The sequence below is a fragment of the Scylla paramamosain genome, chromosome 19 (assembly GCF_035594125.1).
Source record: "Scylla paramamosain isolate STU-SP2022 chromosome 19, ASM3559412v1, whole genome shotgun sequence".
Lineage (NCBI taxonomy): Eukaryota > Metazoa > Arthropoda > Malacostraca > Decapoda > Portunidae > Scylla > Scylla paramamosain.
The window spans coordinates 23,363,642-23,383,336 of record NC_087169.1 but is presented as its reverse complement, the minus strand read 5'-3'; the positions used below and the strand labels follow the sequence as shown (position 1 = coordinate 23,383,336).

General features: G+C 42.0%; 1 protein-coding gene and 1 long non-coding RNA gene across 16 annotated transcripts in view; one reads left to right on the top strand and one right to left on the bottom strand.

The window, feature by feature from the left end:
• The first annotated feature begins 903 nt into the window (after nt 1-903).
• Nucleotides 904-17,234, top strand: LOC135109967 (valine--tRNA ligase-like). 11 transcript variants are annotated; one of them, XR_010272986.1, is made up of 9 exons: nt 904-1,045; nt 5,466-5,580; nt 5,852-6,049; nt 6,257-6,509; nt 6,935-7,042; nt 7,442-7,577; nt 9,831-9,978; nt 10,176-10,365; nt 15,973-17,234. XR_010272986.1 is itself a non-coding variant. In XM_064021911.1 (7 exons), exons 1-6 carry the CDS (start codon nt 5,573-5,575, stop codon nt 10,252-10,254), a joined length of 732 nt encoding a protein of 243 aa, XP_063877981.1. In that variant the 5' UTR covers nt 1,065-5,572; the 3' UTR covers nt 10,255-10,296; nt 16,849-17,234. The 11 variants fall into 11 exon arrangements, 2 of the variants coding, with proteins under 2 accessions (XP_063877981.1, XP_063877980.1); XR_010272985.1 differs by lacking the exon at nt 904-1,045 and having other exon boundaries at nt 1,067-5,580; nt 5,933-6,049; XR_010272984.1 differs by lacking the exons at nt 904-1,045; nt 5,852-6,049 and having other exon boundaries at nt 1,064-5,580; nt 9,880-9,978; nt 10,176-10,296.
• LOC135109978 (uncharacterized) overlaps nt 15,433-19,695 on the bottom strand; it is a 4,997-nt gene continuing 734 nt past the window's right edge. The window contains exons 2-4 of one of the 5 annotated variants that reach the window (XR_010273021.1): nt 19,356-19,668; nt 18,870-18,943; nt 15,433-16,715 (exon numbers count right to left, since the gene is read on the bottom strand). This is a non-coding gene — a long non-coding RNA (uncharacterized LOC135109978). Of the gene's footprint in view, nt 16,716-17,233; nt 17,346-18,869; nt 18,944-19,355; nt 19,669-19,695 lie in introns of those variants that run through there. The other 4 variants (XR_010273020.1, XR_010273019.1, XR_010273023.1 and 1 more) reach the window with 4 other exon arrangements.

The window sequence follows — 19,695 nt, the reverse complement described above, 5'->3', positions numbered from 1 at the left end:
AGCTGGCATGAGCGGGTGACAGGAGGCGTGTGAGGCGCATGACAGCTTTAGTGACAAGTTCATGCTGGCAGTGGTGCAATATTATGCCCTCAACACTCTTTCACTTTAAGGGCTTGGAAACCACAGTGCCTTCAGATTTGTGGAGAAGTGTGTGTGTGTGTGTGTGTGTGTGTGTGTGTGTGTGTTTGATAGTTATATTAGTGGTTTAAATCATGCTGTGCTAATATCTATCCCTCTATGAATGTGTGTGTGTGTGTGTGTGTGTGTGTTGACCTATTTGCATGAAACAGGGGAAGAGGGAAGAGGAGGAGAGAAGAGGGGTGCTTGGGAGATGAAAATGTATGTATGTATGTATGTATGTATGTATGTATTAATATTTTCCCTATCATATACAAAAACACCCTTGAAATCCTATATAGAACTTGCCATAGAACACACTCACTCTCTCCCATGTGCCCACTCCCTCTCACCCACCCTCTTGTCTCCCACACAGCTGCACACCCCGTCCTGCAGCCTCAAGGCACTCACCTCTCCTTTTCCAGTCATGGGTGCCTTGCCTCCTCCTTGCAACACCACCACCACCACCACCACCACTGCTGCCATTACCTACGAGGGGGAGAGACTGTGATGTGGCTGCAGGTGGCTAGGTGAGGCATTGTTCTGGTGTTGTTGGTGTGAGGTGTTGCATTACCTTGAAATTCACAGGCCTTCCACAGCCTTCCCACTGGTCTCCTTGTCCTGTCCTCCTCCACACACCATCCACAGGCCTAACCTAACCTAGCCTAACCTAACTTAACCTAACCTAACCTAACCTAGCCTAACCTAACTTAACCTAACCTAACCTTACACCCACAGGTTCGGAGGCCTCCAGAGAGCTGCCCAGAGTGAAGCTTGTGGTATAGAGGGACAGCTGCTGATCATCAAGCTTACATAGTGACTGGAGGAAAGTGGGAGGAGCCTGGAGGGAGTGATGGAGGTACAGTACTTGGAGAAAATCCCTTCACCATGACAACTGGGTGTCTGCTGTACAGGCCACTGACCAATGGTGAGAGGGAGAGGGAGACTGGCTAATGGTGGATGAGAGAGAGAGAGAGAGAGAGTGTCATGATAAAGGATATTGAGCACAGACTTCACCACTGGGTCGACTCTGGGGGCCACGTTCTTCTGCTAGGGAAGTACTGACTGGTTGGTGGCCGTGGCTGTTCACGCACTCGCTCTTGCTGTGGCTGGCATGCTGTTCTGTCCTCTCTTGTTCCAGGAATTGCTGTCTGAGGTTGTGTGTGTGTGTGTGTGTGTGTGTGTGTGTGTAGAAGCCATCATCATCAACCACAGCAGGTGATAATGATGGTTCCTGCTTTCATCATCATCGGGGCTAGCCAGACCAACCTGGGGCTGTACTCTGGGGTGACGCTGTATGCCTCAGGTGGGTCTGGAGACCCCAGACATGTGAAGCATTCTCCATACATGGATGGATAAGGCCCTTGTACAGAGTTAGCAGCTGGGGGGGGTGAGAAAAACTGGCAGAGACGTCTCAGAACACCTAACTTCATAGAAGCTGTTTTAGCTAGAGATGAGATGTGAAGTTTCCAGTTCAGATTATAAGTAAAGGACAGACCGAGGATGTTCAGTGTAGAAGAGGGGGACAGTTGAGTGTCATTGAAGAAGAGGGGATAGTTGTCTGGAAGATTGTGTCGAGTTGATAGATGGAGGAATTGAGTTTTTGAGGCATTGAACAATACCAAGTTTGCTCTGCCCCAATCAGAAATTTTAGAAAGATCAGAAGTCAGGCGTTCTGTGGCTTCCCTGCGTGATATGTTTACCTCCTGAAGGGTTGGACGTCTATGAAAAGACGTGGAAAAGTGCAGGGTGGTATCATCAGCATAGGAGTGGATAGGACAAGAAGTTTGGTTTAGAACGGTCAGAAAGGAAACTTGAGATGAAGTTACAGAGAGAAGGATAGAAACCGTAGGAGGGTAGTTTTGAAATCAAAGCTTTGTGCCAGACTCTATCAAAGGCTTTTGATATGTCCAAGGCAACAGCAAAAGTTTCACCAAGTCTCTAAAAGAGGATGACCAAGACTCAGTAAGGAAAGCCAGAAGATCACCAGTAGAGCGGCCTTGACGGAACCCATACTGGTGATCAGATAGAAGGTTGTGAAGTGATAGATGTTTAAGAATCTTCCTGTTGAGGATAGATTCAAAAACTTTAGATAAGCAGGAAATTAAAGCAATAGGACGGTAGTTTGAGGGATTAGAGCGGTCACCCTTTTTAGGAACAGGTTGAATGTAGGCAAACTTCCAGCAAGAAGGAAAGGTAAATGTTGACAGACAGAGCTGAAAGAGTGTAGAAGAGGGGGACAGTTGAGTGTCATTGAAAGAGGGAATAGTTGTCTTTTTTTTTTTTTTTTTTTATGTAGGAAGGACACTGGCCAAGGGCAACAAAAATCTAATAAAAAAAAAAAGCCCACTAAAATGCCAGTCCCATAAAAGGGTCAAAGCAGTGGTCAGAAATTGGTGGATAAGTGTCTTGAAACCTCCCTCTTGAAGGAATTCAAGTCATAGGAAGGTGGAAATACAGAAGCAGGCAGGGAGTTCCAGAGTTTACCAGAGAAAGGGATGAATGACTGAGAATACTGGTTAACTCTTGCATTAGAGAGGTGGACAGAATAGGGGTACTTCAGAGGTAAATATGATTACATCGACTTACTGTTTAAGGACTTAAATATACTAACTTTCGACCTCTTAAAGAAATATTTCATAGCGCTGACCATATATAAAAATATTAATGGTAATGATCCTAATAACATAATATTTAATATATTCCACCATAGCCAAGGTACCCGAGGAAATCATCTTAATTAATCTCATTTGCCCACAAGCAAGAACTAGTTTGTATAAATTTTCCACACACTGTGTTGGTCCCAAAGTATGGAACATATTGCCTGATAATACAAAAAATTGTTGTAATTTCAATATTTTCAAAAAGTAAAATGAAAAAGTTCCTGTTTAATAGTCTAAGTCAAAACTGAGATCTGTAATAAAGTTTTAGTATTTTTTTTTATATTTGAATGATGTAGCTTATTACAAACATAACTTATCTTAAAGATATTAGCCCCTAAAAAATGGTGTAATAATATTGTGCCACCCTGTGAGGAATTACCAGCCTGGTATATAGAAAGATTATTATTATTATTATTATTATTATTATTATTATTATTATTATTATTATTATTATTATTATTATTACAGTGGAACCTTAGTTACTGAATGCCTCCCTTTCTGAGCAAATCGGTTTTCTAACAATTTTGAAATGATTCATTCAGTTGCTGTACCATAATTCAGTTCCTGAACAAAGTTATTCGATTTCATATATTAAAAGACATAGCAAAAGCTACCATTTATTATTAATTTATAGTTTATTTAAATATTTTCTTTGTTTTATATATTTGAAGGAGAGACACAGTGGGTAAGACAGTAATTCAATCTTTGAAATAAGGTAAATGTGATCCTATTAAAGATCCTCAACGTAAACAAACAGGATTTGACACTCAGGAGTAAGCCACCTGTGGCTCTTGATGACCTACAATGCCATCACTACTTGAACTGCATTTTCACAGTAACTTTTCAAAGCAGCAAGATGTCTAAGTGTTATGATTACCTTCATTTTGGTGGTGTGTGTGTTGTTCCTCTGTGTCACTCTGTAAGGCTTCCCTCACTAGATTGGTGATAATGAGAATACCTGCACGCTCTAAACAAAATCTTCTGTGTCCTGCGTCACTAAGCTCACCCAATGCATCTTTTTTTTGGATAAATAATTTTTGAGTTTTTCCAGCAAAACTGCCCAAGCTGTGCAACTGATCCTCATAAAGTGAAGGCAAGAGTACTTTCCCTTTTCTATCGGAGGCCAAGGGGCTAAAAGAAAGGTGTGAATGAGTGTGTGTGCGTGAAAGTTCTGTGCCTCATCATGACTACCACTTTTTTTTGTGAGGGAGACTGCTTTGGTACATGTATGTATGTATGATCATCATTATTATTATTATTATTATTATTATTATTATTATTATTATTATTATTATTATTATTATTATTATTATTGTTATTATCATCATCATGCACTTTAACTCTGATGCTGACTATGGGCAAGCAAAGAAAATTCTTATGGATAGATTTGGAAACAAAAGTATCATGGCTGATGCTTACACAAAAAAGTTAATGAATTGGCTACCGATCTCTCAGCATAACAGTCCAGCATTAACAGCAATCTCAGATTTTTTGAAGTGCTGTCTAGCTGCAATGAAACACACTTCTCATTTGTCATTTCTGAACAACTGTAGAGAGCAGAGAAAGATGCTAGCAAACTCCCTAATGATATTGTTCATGAGTGAAGAAAGCAAGTAAAGACATATCTTGATACTAACAGTAACAGCAACACTCCTAGCAGTGATGAAGACCACCACCCACCCTTTAAAATGTTATGTCAATTTATCCAGAAGGAAGCAAAAGGGGCAAGCAACCCCTTTGTTTCCTGGGATTCAGTAAATACGGAAGGAAATGATTGGATCAAGACTCAAACACAAGCAGCCAATTGGAAACCAAGGGAATCAAACACCATGACAAAAAATAGAGGGAGTACAACTTTCATGGCTAAATCAATTGAGGAAAAACCATTGTGCTCATGCCAAGGTAAAGTAAGTGTCCAAGCCAACAAACAGTATCTCAAGGAGCAGGAAAGGAAAGGATAGTTCTGTCACTACTGTACAAAGGATCATGATTTAGATGATTGCAAGGAATTTGCCAAACTTGACAGTAATACTATCAGTAAAACAGATCACCTGAGAGCTAATGAAGACCTGCCGGTGCAGCTACACAGATATTGCACACCTCATTGCATAAATATCCTACAGTCTGGAAGCAAACGTAGGATATTCCTTGAGTATATCCCTGAGAGTGGCTGAGTCCAAGAAATGGTCAGTGAGGCTGTACAAGTGATGTTGACCTTGCACCATAAATGTAGCAATGACAGAACATTCCGTGACATAATGACGCAGTGTGTGTCGCCTTGGTGCAGCACACAGCACACAGCACACGCCAGGAGAAGCACCGACTTCCCAAAAGTATTTATAGCCTAAACTGAGACTCATTGCCACCCTGTTGTGTGATGCAGTGTGTCTCTCATAGGTGGGAGACACGTACATAGTGAACACTACTGCCACTGTCCCTATGGCAACAAAGCTGCAACTGATCACTAATGCTACTATATACAAAGTCCTTAATGGTACTCTTAACACAGCCCACAGCGTACTCAGCGCCAGGGTCCACCGTGTCATCCCGAAGGGCACACTGAGCAAGGCAGTCTGCCCCTTCATTAAGGGGGATGCCCACGTGAGAGGGTATCCAGGTGAAGTGTGTGTGTGTGTGTGTGTCCAAAATTTGTTTTCTTATCGTATGACATAATTATAGTTTTAGATCCTCATCAGTCACTGCTACACCTTGCAACCAGTATTTGGAGAACACAGTGAGAATAATTGAGGGTGGTTGCATCACCCTCAATCACGATCTACAAAACTCAAACGATGACCAAGTAAGTGCTCAAGTAATGTTCAGTGTGTATGTGTGTGTGTGCAGGAGTGGTCTTGCGATCATGTGCATTGTGTGTTTTTCATTATTATTATTACTATTATTATTATTACTATTATTGTTATTATTATTATTATTATTATTATTATTATTATTAGTAGTAGTAGTAGTAGTAGTAATAGTAATATTGTATCACGGTATTTTATAATAGAGCCTCAACTTATACTAGTCTTGCCTGAAAATCTCTCGTTTTCTATCATTCTCCCATCCTGCAGGCCTGAGCCCAGACCGAGACCCAGAGAAATGTAAACAAACGCAGTCAGACTTGATATACGGGTGAATTTGTTGCTTTTTAGAGGGGCAATGGATCTGTACATGAGTGAGGTGGCGAGGGGCGTGGCCAGGGGGCGGCTAGCAGCGTGTGCCACCAGGGAAATGTGTATGAACATAAAAAAAGGCGCCCGTTAAGAAAGGTGAGGCCGGCTGCAGCTTTTTATTTTTATTTATTTGTTTCCATCAGGTTAGGTTTATATTAATTCAGTTAGGTTAGGTTAAGTTAGGTTAAGTCTCTCTCTCTCTCTCTCTCTCTCTCTCTCTCTCTCTCTCTCTCTCTCTCTCTCTCTCTCTCTCTCTCTCTCTCTCTCTCTCTCTCTTGCTTGCTTACTTTCATGTCTACACAGGTTCGTTCGGTGCAAGGAGTTGGCACAGGAGGCGTCTGAGGCTGTGCAGAGCGGCCGTCTGAACCTGGTGCCACAGCTGCACAGGAGGGCATGGCATAGCTGGCTGGACAACATCACAGACTGGTGTGTCTCCCAGCAACTCTGGTGGGGCCACAGAATGCCAGTGTACCACATCACTGCAGCAGACGGCCGGGAGGTGTGGGTGGCAGCTGCTCGGAGGAAGATGCAAGGCGGAAGGCTGTGGAGAAGGAAGGTACGTGTGTTTACCTAGTGTTAGTTTGGATGGTCTGATATATGGCAGAAATGTTTACTTTTTATTGTTTTTCCTTCAGTTGATATGCATTCTTTGTGGTCCTGTTCTCTGTTATTGATCTTGTTTTTGTTCCTTTGTCTTATGTGTTATCAGAAACTCAGGTAACTAATTGTAGGTGTGTAATTAGTCCATATTTTCATTGATATATAACTAAAATATCTGTTAATACTGTAAACTCTAGCATTACTAATTGTTTGATAAAAAGATGGAGATTTCAGAAGGCTAGTAATGTTTATAGATGCTGATAGATTGAAAGAATTGACTACCTGTGTGTTACCTCTCCTTCCTCTTACGTAGTTTGATATTAATTGTTACCAGTATTGCCTGTGTTATATCACCTATGTTATATCACCCTCCCTCCCCAGACTGTGCTGCTGCATGGCCTCCTGTGTGATGGTGGCAGCCACAAGACATCCAAGTCCTGGGGCAATGTGATAAACCCCCTGGATGTGATCAGTGGGGCGTCCCTGGAGGTGCGTGACTTGCTGGTGCTGGAGTGTGTTCTGTAGTGATGTTCATTGGGTGTGGTGAGCAGTATCTGGACAGCAGTTGATACATGAATATTTGTGAAAGCTTCTTAGCAAGTGTATTTTTTTGAAGGAGCGCTGTAGAGAGAGAGAGAGAGAGAGAGAGAGAGAGAGAGAGAGAGAGAGAGAGATTTTTAGATGCGATGGCAAAAATTGTGTTTATAATTCTGTTTTCTCTCCTTTCTCCCTTTCTTTGTCTTTTCATCTCTTCTCTTTTCTTCCTTTTCCTCTTCTCTGCTTCCATTTTCCTGCTCATCTGTTTTCTCTTCTGTTTTTCACCACATTTCATCCCTTCCCTCCTCCCTCGTAGCCTCTTATCCTCTCACCACCCCCTCATGCCCTCAGGTACTGTGTGAGAGGATGGAGGGGAGCCTGAATACAGAAGAGGTACTCACTGGTATCAGGAGGAACTTCCCCACAGGCATCCCAGAGTGTGGAGCTGATGCCCTTTGGTTCACCCTGTGCTCCACCAACTTCAATAGTCAGTGTGGCATAGATAGATGAATGTGTATAACTTTGTGGTGCATTGAGTCTTGTGTGGGGTAACTGGGTTGGTGTATGGATCAATGAATGGAGTAGAGATAAGATTTTGGTGAGTGCTCTTGTAAGATTAGGGTAGGAGTGCTTCTCGTCTCCGTCAAGGGCTAAGGTGTTGAGTGTTGATTGAGTGAGGGTGAAAATTGTGTGTTTTGGTATATGTAGGAGATAAGATTTTAATGAGTGCTCTTGTAAAGTTAGGGTAGGAGTGCTTCTCATCTCAATCAAGGGCTAAGGTGTTGTGTGTTGAGTGAGTGTTTAAATATATTTGTAGGAGATAATATTTTAGTGGTTCTCTTTCCCAACAAGGATTAACGCATTGAAAGATTGTTGTGGGTGAGAGTAACGGTGAAAGTTGTGTGCTTTATCTTCGTATATGTAAGAGATAAGCTATAATAAGTGTATTTGTAAGGTTAAGGCAGTAGTGCTTCTCTTCCCCAACAAAGGTTAAGGTGTTGAAAGATTTTTGTGAGTGAGTGTGAGGTGGGTAAGAAAGCTGTGTGCCTTACCTTGCTATGCATTTGTACATCTCTCATAACACTTCCCTGCCAGACCACCTGTGTGTGTGTGTGTGTGTGTGTGTGTGTGTGTTATATATAAAATATAAATAAATAACTACATTTCTACTCTACTGATGGGAGAAACACGCTTTAAAAAGGCTCTATTTGAAGTGGCACAGGTTTTTAAGGATGTTTTTCATGGTTTTAGTGACAAATTAACAACATTCGTACATTACTAACAGGAGAAACACTCACGAAAACCTCTGCTAATCATCTTTGTGGCCTTTGGAATCAATCGTGAAAGAGAGAGAGAGAGAGAGAGAGAGAGAGAGAGAGAGAGAGAGAGAGAGAGAGAGAGAGAGTGTCAGCTAAACCAATTCAACTTGATATGAGAGAAAATCTAATTATCTTCCATTAACAAAGAACTATCGCCCCAAACATTGAGTGCTGGAGGGTGCGTTCTGCATTGGCAGCTGGCATGAGCGGGTGACAGGAGGCGTGTGAGGCGCATGACAGCTTTAGTGACAAGTTCATGCTGGCAGTGGTGCAATATTATGCCCTCAACACTCTTTCACTTTAAGGGCTTCTGACACCTGCAAACCCTGCGTCTTCTATTACAGACAGGTAAAGGAGGGCAATGTTGGTCTTGCCGATCTTTTTCTTGTTTCTTCCAACCTCCACTTCTTCAGGCTGTGAGATGTTCTTGAAGTTGCAGGTTGTGCAGTGTATGATTACGGTGTTCTCATAAACATCAGGCTTGAAACTGTACTCCAAGGTAGGCTCAGGGCAGGAACAATGCGAAGAAGTCAGTTTTTTCAGCCTCCTTTTTGTCATCATGACAATCTCGTCACTGTCAGCAGAATCTTCCTCCTCCTGATGAGTTTTCAAAAGATCTTCTCTAATTGTGAGTAATAAGGTCTTCTCTACCTTATCTTTACTCTCCGCTATGTGAGATGTGCTGGGCTGTGGTATGTGAGAGGTGGTGGGCAGCGGGACGGCGGCGAGGGAGGTGGCAGCGGCCGGTGTCGGGTTACTTGGTGATAGCGGGGCGGCCGGGGTGACTGGCGGCTCGACTGGCGGCTCCAGGCGAGGTATTTTTCCCCTTTCTGTATCCAACTTCACGCCCCAGGCATCCCTGCTCTGCTGCTTTCTCTTAGACAACCGTGGCATGGTTGGCAGGAGGTAGATTGTAGTTTGTAGTGGCGAAATAACGCGCTTAGTAGCTGTGAGAGTGGGAGAAGTCGCGAGAGACTGAGCAACAACCTCCCGTGACAAGAGCTACGTGAGCACTGAGGAGGCAGGATCCTTGCTGGGAGCTAGTATCGGAAACCACAGTGCCTTCAGATTTGTGGAGAAGTGTGTGTGTGTGTGTGTGTGTGTGTTTGTGTGTGTGTGTGTTTGATAGTTATATTAGTTGTTTAAATCATGCTGTGCTAATATCTATCCCTCTATCAATGTGTGTGTGTGTGTGTGTGTGTGTTGACCTATTTGCATGAAACAGGGGAAGAGGAGGAGAGAAGAGGGGTGCTTGGGAGATGAAAATGTATGTATGTATGTATGTATGTATGTATTTATTAATATTTTCCCTATCATATACAAAAACACCCTTGAAATCCTATATAGAACTTGCCATAGAACACACTCACTCTCTCCCATGTGCCCACTCCCTCTCACCCACCCTCTTGTCTCCCACACAGCTGCACACCCCGTCCTGCAGCCTCAAGGCACTCACCTCTCCTTTTCCAGTCATGGGTGCCTTGCCTCCTCCTTGCAACACCACCACCACCACCACTGCTGCCACCACCTACGAGGGGGAGAGACTGTGATGTGGCTGCGGGTGGCTAGGTGAGGCATTGTTCTGGTGTTGTTGGTGTGAGGTGTTGCATTACCTTGAAATTCACAGGCCTTCCACAGCCTTCCCACTGGTCTCCTTGTCCTGTCCTCCTCCACACACCATCCACAGGCCTAACCTAACCAACCTAACCTAACCTAGCCTAACCTAACTTAACCTAACTTAACCTAACCTAACCTTACACCCACAGGTTCGGAGGCCTCCAGAGAGCTGCCCAGAGTGAAGCTTGTGGTATAGAGGGACAGCTGCTGATCATCAAGCTTACATAGTGACTGGAGGAAAGTGGGAGGAGCCTGGAGGGAGTGATGGAGGTACAGTACTTGGAGAAAATCCCTTCACCATGACAACTGGGTGTCTGCTGTACAGGCCACTGACCAATGGTGAGAGGGAGAGGGAGACTGGCTAATGGTGGATGAGAGAGAGAGAGAGAGAGAGAGAGAGAGTGTCATGATAAAGGATATTGAGCACAGACTTCACCACTGGGTCGACTCTGGGGGCCACGTTCTTCTGCTAGGGAAGTACTGACTGGTTGGTGGCCGTGGCTGTTCACGCACTCGCTCTTGCTGTGGCTGGCATGCTGTTCTGTCCTCTCTTGTTCCAGGAATTGCTGTCTGAGGTTGTGTGTGTGTGTGTGTGTGTGTGTGTGTGTGTAGAAGCCATCATCATCAACCACAGCAGGTGATAATGATGGTTCCTGCTTTCATCGTCATCGGGGTTAGCCAGACCAACCTGGGGCTGTACTCTGGGGTGACGCTGTATGCCTCAGGTGGGTCTGGAGACCCCAGACATGTGAAGCATTCTCCATACATGGATGGATAAGGCCCTTGTACAGAGTTAGCAGCTGGGGGGGGTGAGAAAAACTGGCGGAGACGTCTCAGAACACCTAACTTCATAGAAGCTGTTTTAGCTAGAGATGAGATGTGAAGTTTCCAGTTCAGATTATAAGTAAAGGACAGACCGAGGATGTTCAGTGTAGAAGAGGGGGACAGTTGAGTGTCATTGAAGAAGAGGGGATAGTTGTCTGGAAGATTGTGTCGAGTTGATAGATGGAGGAATTGAGTTTTTGAGGCATTGAACAATACCAAGTTTGCTCTGCCCCAATCAGAAATTTTAGAAAGATCAGAAGTCAGGCGTTCTGTGGCTTCCCTGCGTGATATGTTTACCTCCTGAAGGGTTGGACGTCTATGAAAAGACGTGGAAAAGTGCAGGGTGGTATCATCAGCATAGGAGTGGATAGGACAAGAAGTTTGGTTTAGAACGGTCAGAAAGGAAACTTGAGATGAAGTTACAGAGAGAAGGATAGAAACCGTAGGAGGGTAGTTTTGAAATCAAAGCTTTGTGCCAGACTCTATCAAAGGCTTTTGATATGTCCAAGGCAACAGCAAAAGTTTCACCAAAGTCTCTAAAAGAGGATGACCAAGACTCAGTAAGGAAAGCCAGATCACCAGTAGAGCGGCCTTGACGGAACCCATACTGGTGATCAGATAGAAGGTTGTGAAGTGATAGATGTTTAAGAATCTTCCTGTTGAGGATAGATTCAAAAACTTTAGATAAGCAGGAAATTAAAGCAATAGGACGGTAGTTTGAGGGATTAGAGCGGTCACCCTTTTTAGGAACAGGTTGAATGTAGGCAAACTTCCAGCAAGAAGGAAAGGTAAATGTTGACAGACAGAGCTGAAAGAGTGTAGAAGAGGGGGACAGTTGAGTGTCATTGAAAGAGGGAATAGTTGTCTTTTTTTTTTTTTTTTTTTTATGTAGGAAGGACACTGGCCAAGGGCAACAAAAATCTAATAAAAAAAAAATGCCCACTAAAATGCCAGTCCCATAAAAGGGTCAAAGCAGTGGTCAGAAATTGGTGGATAAGTGTCTTGAAACCTCCCTCTTGAAGGAATTCAAGTCATAGGAAGGTGGAAATACAGAAGCAGGCAGGGAGTTCCAGAGTTTACCAGAGAAAGGGATGAATGACTGAGAATACTGGTTAACTCTTGCATTAGAGAGGTGGACAGAATAGGGGTACTTCAGAGGTAAATATGATTACATCGACTTACTGTTTAAGGACTTAAATATACTAACTTTCGACCTCTTAAAGAAATATTTCATAGCGCTGACCATATATAAAAATATTAATGGTAATGATCCTAATAACATAATATTTAATATATTCCACCATAGCCAAGGTACCCGAGGAAATCATCTTAATCTCATTTGCCCACAAGCAAGAACTAGTTTGTATAAATTTTCCACACACTGTGTTGGTCCCAAAGTATGGAACATATTGCCTGATGATACAAAAAATTGTTGTAATTTCAATATTTTCAAAGTTTTAGTATTTTTTTTTATATTTGAATGATGTAGCTTATTACGTAGCTTATTACAAACATAACTTATCTTAAAGATATTAGCCCCTAAAAAATGGTGTAATAATATTGTGCCACCCTGTGAGGAATTACCAGCCTGGTATATAGAAAGATTATTATTATTATTATTATTATTATTATTATTATTATTATTATTATTATTATTATTATTATTATTACAGTGGAACCTTAGTTACTGAATGCCTCCCTTTCTGAGCAAATCGGTTTTCTAACAATTTTGAAATGATTCATTCAGTTGCTGTACCATAATTCAGTTCCTGAACAAAGTTATTCGATTTCATATATTAAAAGACATAGCAAAAGCTACCATTTATTATTAATTTATAGTTTATTTAAATATTTTCTTTGTTTTATATATTTGAAGGAGAGACACAGTGGGTAAGACAGTAATTCAATCTTTGAAATAAGGTAAATGTGATCCTATTAAAGATCCTCAACGTAAACAAACAGGATTTGACACTCAGGAGTAAGCCACCTGTGGCTCTTGATGACCTACAATGCCATCACTACTTGAACTGCATTTTCACAGTAACTTTTCAAAGCAGCAAGATGTCTAAGTGTTATGATTACCTTCATTTTGGTGGTGTGTGTGTTGTTCCTCTGTGTCACTCTGTAAGGCTTCCCTCACTAGATTGGTGATAATGAGAATACCTGCACGCTCTAAACAAAATCTTCTGTGTCCTGCGTCACTAAGCTCACCCAATGCATCTTTTTTTTGGATAAATAATTTTTGAGTTTTTCCAGCAAAACTGCCCAAGCTGTGCAACTGATCCTCATAAAGTGAAGGCAAGAGTACTTTCCCTTTTCTATCGGAGGCCAAGGGGCTAAAAGAAAGGTGTGAATGAGTGTGTGTGCGTGAAAGTTCTGTGCCTCATCATGACTACCACTTTTTTTTGTGAGGGAGACTGCTTTGGTACATGTATGTATGTATGATCATCATCATTATTATTATTATTATTATTATTATTATTATTATTATTATTATTATTATTATTATTATTATTATTATTATTATTATTATTGTTATTATCATCATCATGCACTTTAACTCTGATGCTGACTATGGGCAAGCAAAGAAAATTCTTATGGATAGATTTGGAAACAAAAGTATCATGGCTGATGCTTACACAAAAAAGTTAATGAATTGGCTACCGATCTCTCAGCATAACGGTCCAGCATTAACAGCAATCTTAGATTTTTTGAAGTGCTGTCTAGCTGCAATGAAACACACTTCTCATTTGTCATTTCTGAACAACTGTAGAGAGCAGAGAAAGATGCTAGCAAAACTCCCTAATCATATTGTTCATGACTGAAGAAAGCAAGTAAAGACATATCTTGATACTAACAGTAACAGCAACACTCCTAGCAGTGATGAAGACCACCACCCACCCTTTAAAATGTTATGTCAATTTATCCAGAAGGAAGCAAAAGGAGCAAGCAATCCCTTTGTTTACTGGGATTCAGTAAATACAGAAGGAAATGATTGGATCAAAACTCAAACACAAGCAGCCAATTGGAAACCAAGGGAATCAAACGCCATGACAAAAAATAGAGGGAGTAGAACTTTCATGGCTAAATCAATTGAGGAAAAACCATTGTGCTCATGCCAAAGTAAAGTAAGTGTCCAAGCCAACAAACAATATCCCAAGGAGCAGGAAAGGAAAGGATGGTTCTGTCATTACTGTACAAAGGATCATGATTTAGATGATTGCAAGGAATTTGCCAAACTTGACAGTAATACTATCAGTAAAACAGATCACCTGAGAGGTAATGAAGACCTGCCGGTGCAGCTACACAGATATTGCACACCTTATTGCATAAATATCCTACAGTCTGGAAGCAAACGTAGGATATTCCTTGAGTATATCCCTGAGAGTGGCTGAGTCCAAGAAATGGTCAATGAGGGTGTACAAGTCATGTTGACCTTGCAGCATAAATGTAGCAACGAGAGGACATTCCGTGACATAATGACGCAGTGTGTCCCCTTGGTGCAGCACACAGCACACAGCACACGCCAGGAGAAGCACCGACTTCCCAAAAGTATTTATAGCCTAAACTGAGACTCATTGCCACCCTGTTGTGTGATGCAGTGTGTCTCTCATAGGTGGGAGACATGTACATAGTGAACACTACTGCCACTGCCCCTATGGCAACAAAGCTCCAACTGATCACTAATGCTACTATGTACAAAGTCCTTAATGCTACTCTTAACATAGCCCACAGTGTACTCAGCACCAGGGTCCACCTTGTCATCCTGAAGGGCACATTGAGCAAGGCAGTCTGCCTCTTTATTAAGCGGGATACCCACATGAGAGGGTATCCAGGTGAAATGGACCGTGGCACCAGCACCTTCCAGGGTATGGATGAGATCAAGACATTTATTAACTAGATCACAGTCCATGGGGGACTTACCCAAGCAAAGCGATCGTTGGGTGGTGTCCTGCATGCACCTTTCATCCTGAAAACCTACAACCATGCAGCACTAGATAAATGGCATAGTACTGATCCTGGCAGTGACTCAGGTCAAGGTAACAAGTGTACTGTGTGTACTCATATGTCCAAAAACAAATGGTCTTAGACAAGAAATAGATGGAAATTGGAATGGACAAGGCAATCAGGTTTAGTCCCCATGTCATTAGGTTAGGTTTTTTTTTTTTCTCCCTGACTTATTGGTGTGATTTTCTTTGTGTATGGTGTACTTTTCTGAGGTACTGGTATGGTTTTCCTTATCAGCACTGCATGTGTCCTGTTACTGTTCTCTGTTCTTGTAAGCAGTTCATTATTTACCTCATGTGTTCTCCCTGTGAGTGGAGTTGCCTTACATTCAGATCTATAGAAAACCTTTATCAAATGGCAGATAACATTTTATGCCTACCATCTTAAGAGATGGTACCTGTAATAATACTGTAATGTAGTTGTTAAGTGCTGCATCATACGTGTATGTGTGTGTGTGTGTGTGTGTGTCAAGCTAGCCACCAGCCAGTGCTGTATTGACCCATACCAAGTCCCCAAGCCTTCAAGCTCTTTTGAGCCATGTGACATTTCCCCAGTGGTAATAAAACAAAAAAGTTATAACTAAACTCCATATTTGCGAGCAACTATACATAAGAATACCCAATAAGGGATCTAAGAGTGAAGAGAGTTACATGGAATGTGATTAGAATGCTTAAGGCTTTAACAGTGCAGGTCTCCCGTCTCTTGTTATGTCTGTGCTTCATTGAGGTCAGCAATCCCCAGGAACTCATCATCCACCACCTCTGTCTTGCATGTTGTACCTGTAAGTGTGGTAAATATGCTTTATAGAGGGCCTGCCTAGTGTAGTCTTGCAGCTTCCCTTATGCTCTTATGTACACGGCAGGATATGTTAGACTTTCAATCGTTAAGGTATGTTATGTGCTTTGCCTTGGCATCCCTGTGTGGGTTTGTCAGCCGGTCCATATACTGTACTAGGTAGATAGAACTGAAGGTTATCATTGTTGCTTTCAAGTGTTAGGTCTTCTAAATTTCACCTCCACTGCTTTCAAAAGCCTCTAGATGAAGGTACACAAATGTTAAGAGTGCTTATACAGGTCTAATGCCAAATTGACAAGATTTAAAATTTATCAACAGGAGAAACCTTGAGAACCCATCTATGTGGCCTCTGAAAATGGTCATGGTGAGAGAGCAGAGCATTTCAGAATACAAGCCATGATTTCACACCTGCAGCACTGCCCACCACATACTCCAGCAGCAGCAGCAGCAGCAGCAGCAGCAGCAGCAGCAGACAGCTAAATGCTGCACCACCCATCAAGAGGATGAAGACTGCAGCCACATCAGAGAGGCTGGCTGTGATTTTTAGTCTTCCTGCCACATGTTGAGGTTCCTGCTGATAGCCATTTGGTCCTCAGCTTGTTCATCAGGCCTGACTCGCACATCTTCTGCAGACTGTGGGAAGAATAAGGATTTGTAGAGAAAGAAAGTCTGGTACGGAAGATTGAAAAGAAATATTGTCATTGTGGAAAAAGCTGAAGTGTATTATGCTTTTATGTTGTGTAATAATGTAGTAGTAAAATGCAGGCTGTATGGAATGAAGGCACATCAGGATTTTATAAGATTAAATTTTACAGGGAAGATTAAAAAGGAATATTGCATCATTGCATGTCCCTTGCACCTTCACCTCTGACTCCCATCCTTTGCAGTTCCATCCTTCCATCCACTTTCTACTTTCTCCTCAATCTTAATTCACACACACACGCACACGTGCACACACACCTGTGGTCAAATATCTTCCTGAAGGGTGAATTTTTTTTGCCGCCCAATAGCAATGCCTCCTGTGATGTACTGGACTGGCAGTTCCTTGCTTCTGGAGGAGTCTGCAATAAGAAGACCACGAATGTAGTCGCTGGTTGTGACATTCACACCTATGAACACATACTTACCTGCCAAGTGTTTTTTTTTTTTTTTTTTTCATTTGTTTAACTTAATTTTTTTCTTTTTTCATGTAAGAGGAGGACTGGCCAAGGACAACAAAAAGAGCAAAAAGGAAAAAGACCCACTGACCTGCCAGTCCCAAAAGAAAGGTCAAAAAGATCATAAAAAATTGGAAGATAAGTTTTATGAAACCCCCCTCTTGAAAGAATCCGAGTCATAGGAAGGAGGAAATACAGAAGCAAGTAGGGAGTGTGGGATTAGCTAACAGTGAGATACTGATGGTGGTTATGCTAAATTGGGAAATGTGTGTAGCTTTATCTAAATGAAGAAGGAATCTGGCTAATTTATCTTACCTGATGGAAGAATCTTAGTGTTTTCATTTATCAGAGGTAAGATATGAAGCAAATGTTTATATGATAATTCCAAGTTTGCATCTTTATCAATTATAAGGAGAACTAACTGATGTTTTTTATTTTCTTCCCCCAAGCTGCTAACTCAGTACAAGGGTCTTATCCATCCAGGTGTGGAGTATGCTTCACATGTCTGGGGAGGGGTCCACTCATACTGCTCTTCTAGACAGGGTGGAACCAAAAGCTTTGTCTCATCATCTCTCCTCTAACTGACTGTCTTCAACCTCTTTCTCATTCTCATCACCAGAATGTTACATCTCTAGCTATCTTCTACTGCTGTTTTCATGCTACTTGTTCTTCTGATCTTGCTAACTGCATATCTCCCTCTTCCTGCAGCCTCACTATACAAGACTTTCTTCTTTCTCTCACCCCTATTCTGTCCACCTTTTATGCAAAAGTTAACAAGTATTCTCAATCATTCCTTACTTTCTCTGGTAAACTCTGAATTTCCTGCCTGCTTCTGTATTTCCACCTTCCTATGACTTGAATTCCTTCAAGAGGGAGGTTTGAAGACACTTTATCCTTTAATTTTTGCAATAAATGTACCCAAACATCAGGCACACAAAAAGAGATGAATGTTCCATGAGAAGCAATGAAAAATACAAAAAAAAAAAAAAAAAAAAAAAAAAAAAAAAAAAAAAATCTTGAAAACACACCAAAACATCAAAAAGACAAAAAAAGTGGAGAGGCTTGACAAGTTTCCACATACTTGATGTGAAGGCCAAGGTGGACAATGTAAACTGACGTCCACCTTGCCCTTCACATCAAGTATGTGGAAACCTGTGAAGTCTCTCCACTGCAGCCCATTTCTGTCACAGAAGAAGCTTTGAGCAGTGTTAGTGTGGACTGTGTGAGGCCATTACCCGCACAGCTCCAGGTAATCAATATTTACTAGCCAGTGTAGGTGGAGCCTACAAAAATAAAATGTCAAGTGACTCTCAGAACATAAGAACATAACATAGGAACATAAGAAATAAGGGAAGCTGCAAGAAGCGACCAGGCAGTCCCTGTATGAAATATACCCACCTATTTCCACTTATCATCCCCATCCATAAACCCAGTCTGATCTTCTCTTAAAGCTCCCTAATGTCCCAGCACTAACAATGTGATTACTGAGTCCATTCCACTCATCTACCACTCTATTTGAGAACCAATTTCTTCCTCTCTTAATCCTATCTCAGTATGGGTTCATCATGCTCTAAATCAATTTTCCATCCACCTTTAATAATCTGTTGGCGACAAATTATCAGCATTACCAATCTTTGTTGACTTCCCCAAAGCCCTTCATGCTGTCAACCACAATATACTTCTACAAAGACTATATCGTTACAGCACACGAGGTACTATACACTCCTGGTTCAGAGCCTGCTTGACAGACACAACCCAGTGCACAGTCCATGATAGGTACAAGGCCAAACAAACATAATGTCAAGGCTTTTTGTTCTTTATACCAAAAGAAGGACTTGTATTCACTTTCCCTGAAAATATTTCATGCTCACTCCCCTCCTGTTTGTTTTGAAGCACACTGCAGGACACTTCATTCACACTGCCCAAACAGCTCAGTAAAATGTGAATTTGGGGTAATAGCAATACCAGAACCAGGTTGTCATTTAGATGCAGTAAGAGTAAAGACTAGAAGGATTCTGGAAGAGGAAGAGGAAAACACACACACACACACACACACACCTGTTGGACATAGCAAGGTGACTGTCCATTCTTGTTGGTATCTGATAATAGGTATTGTTGGGAATCCTCTGAGTCTGAAAAAAAGAGAAACAAACTTATTAATTAAACACTCACCATTACTAAGTATATACACACCCACACAGGATCCCCAGACCCTCCCAGACCCAGAGAAAGATAAACAATTCCTTTCCTCAGATCTCTATGACTTAACTTCCTCATCCAAGCCCCTTCAAGACACCTAATAAGACCCCCCAAACCCTCCCCAAGCTCCCAGGACCCTTTAGAAGACACCCACACCTGAGGGCTGAGGAGTGTCCCTTACGCAAAATTGACTACTCTGGAAAATGCAGTGGTAGTGTAGCTCATTGTAATCAAAGAGGCTTCAGTGAGAGTGTAAGGAGTTTTAAATGATGCAGTGGAGTCAGTTGCAACAGCACTATGAGGCAGGGCTTTCCAGAGATCTATGCAGCTCAGATTAAAACTTACGTCTGGTCTCTACCGATACGCGGGGATTGGGGCTTGCCACTTTGGAATTGGCGACCTCTGGTGTGAGTTAATGGAGACTTTGTTAAGGGGTCATGTGCTAGTATCGCCGAGTAGTGAAAAATCTTGCAGTATTTGATAAGATCGGCAGTAATGAGCCTTCCCTGCACGGAGTACTAGTTGGGAGTTTGAAGTGGTTGGCATAACGTAATTTGGATAGGCCGCTCATTTCTTTTCTCCAATTTGGTTGCAGAGATTCAAGATGTTTCAGTGGCACCGTGTGTTCCATACTGTGGATCCAAATTCCAGCAAAGGCCTGATGTGGGATGTGGAGAGTTACCAT

Coding starts and splice junctions, on each gene's coding strand:
- LOC135109967 (XM_064021911.1), top strand. Junction 6,510..6,934: donor GAAGGCTGTGGAGAAGGAAG/GTACGTGTGTTT, acceptor CTCCCTCCCCAG/ACTGTGCTGCTGCATGGCCT. Junction 9,979..10,175: donor ATGTGGCTGCGGGTGGCTAG/GTGAGGCATTGT, acceptor TTACACCCACAG/GTTCGGAGGCCTCCAGAGAG.